The sequence below is a fragment of the Octopus sinensis genome, linkage group LG16 (genome assembly GCF_006345805.1).
Source record: "Octopus sinensis linkage group LG16, ASM634580v1, whole genome shotgun sequence".
Classification (NCBI taxonomy): domain Eukaryota; kingdom Metazoa; phylum Mollusca; class Cephalopoda; order Octopoda; family Octopodidae; genus Octopus; species Octopus sinensis.
This window is the reverse complement of record NC_043012.1, coordinates 41,119,187-41,126,686: the sequence shown is the minus strand read 5'-3', so window position 1 is coordinate 41,126,686 and position 7,500 is coordinate 41,119,187. Positions and strand designations below refer to the sequence as shown.

Sequence of the window (7,500 nt, the reverse complement as noted above, 5' to 3'; positions counted from 1 at the left end):
AACTTTGCTTCACACTCAATTCTCTTCGGAAAGAAATTGCACAAGGTGTTAATTACAATTTCAGTGTCTGGTAATCACTCATAGAAGATCACTATCAAATATTCGTAATTTAGAAAATACTGTTGCTTTTAGAAAATATTTACCAAACGGTGCCATATTGGGATTTTTATGCCAGAAGCAGTTCAGAACTTCAGAAATTTCGTTACAATGTAAATAATTTGCACTTTTTTCATGCATCACAAGAAAATATTTTCGCGTAACAACATGAAGATGTTGGCGTGCAGTTCCAACTGCAACGCAAAATGTACATAGATTGTAGAAAGTTTGTTGCTTCTATCTAACAATTTCCATTCAACTCAAATAAGTTTTATTAACCGAATTAAATAAATTTGTGCTTATTATGACAATTCTGCTGACATGATGAAACTATACTATAATACAGAAATCGCGTGTAATTTGGAGATTTTCTGCCTATAATTTATTCTCATTGAGACAATTTATCTTGCATCGACTAATTAACTTTGACAATTTAACTTTACTTCAATTTAGCTTCTTAATAGAAAACCTTCCCCTGATACTGAAAACTGAGGTTTCACTATCCTCTATTGGTAAGAATTTGATTCAAGATAAATATCTACAATTATTTGTTAATAATAGGGATTCGAGTGGTTCTGTAGATATGGAGGCCTTAACAGCATAAGCTACAGTTTTAAATTTCTTTTATTTCGTAAATTTATTCTACATCCTATTAGTAAACACGTTTTTCGATATCGCTTTGAATTCAGTTATCAATAAAGAGACACGCTCAAGAATATGTAAATTAACTGTTAAAGAAATGGACTCTCTACATCTTGCCTCAAAACGATTGATTCGGCCTGTAAGCCCCAATAAATATTTGTATATCGACTCTTTGGCGGGGAAAGGAAACCTTTGGGAAACATTATTCCGCTTTTTTTCTTTCACAGTCATTCTTAAATATTTCTGATACGAGTTTTGCTTTGCGTTGCTCAGTTCCTCTAATAAGTTCAGTAATAATTAACAGTCTAATTATTGTTTATACACCATATATTCTGAATCATTGCATGAATGGTTGTCAGTTTAAATTTACAGAATTTACGTCAAATTAAAATTCTAACGCCGAGTACAATAAAAAGTCTTCGTCTTTTGAAAGTGGAAAACCCTTTTACAATCTTTTTCGAACTATAATGTTACAATAATTGAGGGAACATTTTAACTTGAGAAAACACAAACATCATAAGAATGAAGGAAAGATTCAAGATTGACGTCCTTATAGAGACAAGGAAAATGCTATGTGAATCATTAATCCAATTGGTTAATCCGATTTCGTAACAAATCGAAAGATACCGACAAAAGACTTCGAATCATGCAAGACCTCTTAGAAAGATTTATTAAATGTTTTACTATCAAACATTTCTTAAAACAGATAAGCGTGTATTATCAAACCTAAATTTTATAAATGTGTCCTATAGAAAATAACAATTAAGAACACAAATGATTATTTAAAATCAAAAATAATTAATGCCAAACCAATAGACAAAATATTGTTTCTAAACAGAGATACCCAACATATTTATAAGTTACATCTCCAGAATAATCTATACTTCTCATGTGACAAGCCCCAATCTTCTCTATCTTTTAATTTTTCTATCAAATATAAAATGTGACTCTATTAACATGATACCTATTAGTAATCTTGTGCGTTATGGGATTTTGAAAGAAATTCTAATCTTATTATAAGCAACATTTAAAAAAAGAATTTATTTTTAAATTTAATTTTAAGCGCCAATTGATACTTTGGTAAACAAGTTTCTAGATACATGAAGCACAAAACTTTTTAAAATCACCCTTGATAAATAAAATATCAGCAATCTCTAATGTAATATTTACAGAAATCTGTCTGTCTACTTCGGTTTATCTATCTGTATTATCTAGCGGAGCCTTATAGATAACTAAAGTACGGTTTTAGAATTATATGAATAAAGATAAAAGTACGAAAAAGAACACGACAAAGTAGCAGATATAATTGTTAAGTTTCATTTATGAATTCTCAATAAGCTTTTCTTTCATTTCAAAGTAGCAGAAATATTTTCAAAGACTTCACAAAATATGGGCAAAAAATGGATAGCCATCAGAAAGTAGAAAAAATATCCAGAAAAATGTTCATATTTCCATCAAATATACTAGTAAATTGTGATGATAATTCCACCAAAACGAAAAGCTAAATAATTTAGTTACTTGTTGTACGGTACGATCAATATGGCAATATGTATATGTGTATGAGAGGGAGAGGAGAGAGGAGAAAGAAAGAAGTGAAGAGAAAAGAGATAAAATATGTCTGGTACCATTTCATCTTCATATCATTCCATCTAACAGAAGAACCATTCTGTTAAAATAGTCTCACTACAGTCAAACAATGCTCAACTATACAGATCGGATGGACGGAATGTATGCTTAGATCGGAAAGCTTGCTTATACAGATAAAGAGTCGGGGTCCAATTTTATATGCAGGAATCATGGTGGATAATAAAACGGTTTCTGCAATAAAGGAATGGTTTCGTGTCTTTGTATAAACATCTTTCCTGGTATGAAGCATTTGAGAAATATTCGTTTTCACGAGATGCATAGAACATCCCTCCAAAGTAAAACAATATATTCTATATCGCTGCATCAGGATATAAAAGGCGCAGCCAATGGATACTGCAACAGATGAATATCAAAAAATACGCACAACTTAAAAATATCCGTTCCTCTTCCAAAAACATCAGAAGATATATATATATCTATAGAAATATTTATATATATATACATATATATATATATATATATATATATATATATATATATATATATATATATATATATATATATATATGGATGTATTAATGTAAGTATGTATTTATGTATATATATATATATATATATTATATATATATATATATATATATATATATATATGTGCATATATACATACATACATGCATACATTACATACATACAAATATATACAATATACATATACATATATAGAGAGATAGCGGGGTATAGATTGATATATATAGATAGATAGATAGAGAGAGAGAGAGAAAGACAGACAGACAGACAGGTAGAGAGATAGAAATATAGAGATATATAATATAATAATATTATATATAGTTAGATATATTGGTATGCTGTAATATATATATGTATAAGTATGTATATATATATTATATATATATATATATATATATATATATATATATATATTATATATATATATATATATATATATATATATATATATATATATATAACATATATATAGATATAACATATATATATAGAGAGAGAGATAATGTATATTATAGAGAGATATAATGATTGATTAAGACCCCCTTCGGTTATGAATGACCATGGGATTGCATCTAGAAAGTTACCCTCCTAGACACAAGTCCGGGCAAGCTTGTTTAATGGGAGACCAGCAGTCGCCCATGCATACCAGCCTCCCCTCTCCACGCCACCAGTGTTATCCAAGGGAAAGACAAAGGTCGATACAGCTTGGCACCTGTGACGTCGCAACTCATTTCTACAGCTGAGTGAACTGGAGCAACGTAAAATAAAGTGCCTTGCTCAAGAACACAACACGCAGCCCGGTCCGGGATTCGAGCTCACAACCTCACGATCGTAAGCTCGACGCTCTAACCACTGAGCCTGTAATATATATATATACACACACATATATTCGTCCCCGTAACTTTGTAGTTGTAGTTCGGCAAAAGAGACCGATAGAATAAGTACTAGACTTACAAAGTATAAGTCCTGGGGTCTATTTGTTCGACTAAAGGTGGTACTCAAGCATGACCGCAGTCAAATGACTGAAACTAATACAAGAATAAAAAATAAAAGAATCATATATATACATACACACACACACACACACACACACCACACACACACACATATATATATATATATATATATATATATATATATATATGAATTCGGTAAACCTAACCATAGTGCCACTGTTATTAAAAATTTAATTCCACTGTAAAGAGTCGATAATAACATAAGTTTTGTATTGATTTATATTTTTAATGGTTTCTTCTGAAATGAGGGGCGATGTCCGTAGGCACTTCAAAAGTCCTCCAAGACTAGCGAAAACTGTGTGGTTTATATTGTTCTTAAATAGTCACATGTTGACAGCTGGATGAAAGTAAAAGGGCGGTTTGGGCATTTTCGGGCACCGATGTGTGAAACCTAGCGTGTGTTGAGGAAGGCACTACGTGGATGATAAGAAAAACGTGGGCGGCAAAGGGAGCCGAATGGAGAGCGTACTGTATCACTATCCGTGAGGTCGTTGATTACAGGTGGTGTGTTTTATTTGTAGGAGATATACTTGACCTTTAATGCTTGTCTCTGAATTCATTCTGCAGATGTTGTGGCCATCTTTAACCAACCCTCTGCAAAGTTCAACGAGACTTACACTAGAGGGCAGCTCGGACATATTGACGGAGATGTTGCTGGGCACTCGCTCACACCCACCCATATACACACATACACACATACGTACACACGTACACACACACTTACACACACACATACACTCTTACGCACACGACACAAGCACACACCCACACACACACGAACACACTTATACACACACATATACACACGCGTGCGCGCGCGCACACACACACACAGACACACATATACGCACGTACACACGAGCACACACAGACAAAATACATGTATTATGTGTCACGTCCAATCCCCTAACTTATGTGGGTGGGCTGAAGCTGCTTACCCTCTCGAATATTCGACGCCGTATTTAAAAGAAAGACCTTTAGATGTTTAGCAAAAGTTCCCTGAGCAACCCACTGCAAAAACTGACTCACAGATGAACAAATTCAGTTCTTCCCTCCCCTGGCATTACAAAGGACCGCAACCCTTTTAATTATACCCGCTTTCCCGCCACCCATCATTATACGAAACACTACTCTACTCCCTTCCCACCATACTACCCTGTCTTGTCTTCTAAACTTCTCCCTCGTTCTTCCCATTATTCCCCGACCAGAACTAATCCCCACAGAAACGTGTTACCCGTCCACATTATTTTTGCAGACATCGAACTACTTCTAAGTAAAAATCAAAATAATCTCGAAGCAAAGTATTTTAATATCGGAACAAATTTATAAGTGAATAAAAGCCAAATCAAGATAGATAAATGGATGATTATGCTTTATATTGTTTGAACACAAAGTGATTTTGTTTTAAATTGGAATTCAAGTCACCATTGTTCTTAGGTCTGCAACGCAGCATTTATTTATGGACGACGGAAGTCTGTTTCAAAAGCGGGCGACAGACCCGCATTCTCATCGTTCCTTTCGACGTCCACGGTGTTGTGCATTGAGATTTCGACAGAGACTGTCAATCGAGAGTTCTACGTTTTGAAGCATTTGTGGGAAGACATACAGCGAAAGCAAATGGATCTGCGGAGTGCCAAGGATTGACTTCTTCTTGATGATAACGCTTGTCTCAGGTATTTCAGGAGACGTCAAGGAAAGAAGCAAGTTGTGCCATACACGAGGTCTGCACTCGAAACACGCACGCATGTAGAGATCAGTGTCTGCTACTGAACGCAAAGGTTGGTAATCCATTGCTTCAGCACCTGATTTTAAGGAGACAGCGGTATATGATTGGCGAAATCATATACCGTTCAATCATCACATTTACATTGGATGGCGGGAGGTGGGACACACGCTACAAGATGAAGACCATAGAACAGGGACATATTGGTTCATGCGTTGATAGGTTAACCAAAGCTCTACAATTTACAACGAAGAATGTTTCTCATCGGTTCTATTCAATGTATGGATTGAATTCATCCTAAAATGTTCTAACAAGACTTCTTAATGAAAACGAAAATTATTTCATTGTAAAAAGAACGTCAAGAAAGTAGTTGGGTTTTGTATTTCCAGAACAGAGGATTACCGTAATCCCATTAAAGATGTTTCGACACTTGTTCAAGGAAAGTTTGCCAGTGAAAATTAATCTGTAATTTATTTAGTACTCGTTTGATAAAGACACTGGGTTAGGGTAAGATGGTATTCTTTAATTAGAAAAAAAAAATTTTCTATTAGATTGAATTTGTTTGGAGGTTATTTTCATTGCTTTGTGATTTGTGATTGTTTTAATTTATGCTTGCGATCTTCCGCGTTAAGTGTAACAAGCCTGCATTGATTCATAGCCAGTGTCTATCAGTCACTTACACACACCCATATGGGCACATACACACATGAACACACATACACACGCATATATAAACACGTCTGCAAACACTCAAACACATAGTCACATACACGCGCTCGCATATACACACATGTGCGCACGAAGTTGATTTTAAATGTTCAGAAGGATTTTGTCACGAGTCTTGTAGCACGAAATACATCCGTACATTCATATACGCACACATACATATGTGTATGTAAGTGTGTGTGTGTGTGTGTGTGTGTGTGTGTGTGTGTGTGTGTGCGTATGTATATGCATATGTGTGAATGCATGTTAGTATGTTATGTTTGTGTGTCTGTATTTCTTGTGTTTTGCTTTCAGGCTAGGATGGACCTTGATGACATTGACCCTAAGCAATACGCAGCTATAGCTTACTTTTATTTTGTTCACGTTGAATAGCTGCTGCTCTCTCGAGAAAATTATGTCGATGTCATTGATAAGAGAAAAGTTAAATACATCAATAATCCTAGCCTCAATATTATATGCCAAGTTGAGGTGAGATGTTCTGTTATAGCTTCCTATTGCTCTTAAAAGTTTTCCTGAGAGCTGCTACATGTTAGTATCCCGTTTAGTAATCTTTGAGCAATCACATGTAGCTTTGATTGAGGAGCATGCACGTTTGTGTCTGCTGATGTTTCTGGTTACCTGTTCACTAACGTTGGACAGGTAGACTGATTTTAACAGAATAATACAATGGAATGGAATGTGTTAATCTTCCCATTTCATTCTGCATTTGATGTCAGATTAGCAATCACCCATTCAATGATAAACTCATCGCACAAAAAGCATTTCTGCCAGGTGCGCATATATTTCTGGCTCTAGAAACACCATAACACACGCACCCACCCCCATATATATATATATATATATATATATATATATGCACACGTGAGTGTGTGTGTGTATGTACGTCTGCATGCGCACTTGCGTGTGTGTATGTGTCTTTATGCGTGAGTATGAGAAAGAGAGACTTAAAGGAACACAGAGAGAGAAAGAAAGAGAGAGAAGAGAAAGGTAAACGGTTTAGATTCTCCTTTTATTCCATTTTTTGACATCAGAAGAAAGACTTACCCGTTGGTATAATCCCCTTTCTGATTTATCTGAAATTAACATCGCAATCCATACAATTTATCAGAAATCAATTGAAAATGAGAATTTAAAAAAATGAAATATTATATATCTTTAGTGAGTGAATAGAATGTGAACAAA

General features: G+C 34.5%; 1 protein-coding gene across 1 annotated transcript in view; it reads right to left on the bottom strand.

The window, feature by feature from the left end:
• LOC115220538 (short transient receptor potential channel 7) overlaps positions 1-7,500 on the bottom strand; it is a 116,327-nt gene that overhangs the window by 25,923 nt on the left and 82,904 nt on the right. Inside the window, exon 7 of the mRNA XM_029790682.2 lies at positions 7,363-7,391. Within this exon, the coding sequence (XP_029646542.2) occupies positions 7,363-7,391 (29 nt within the window). The remainder of the gene's footprint in view (positions 1-7,362; positions 7,392-7,500) is intronic.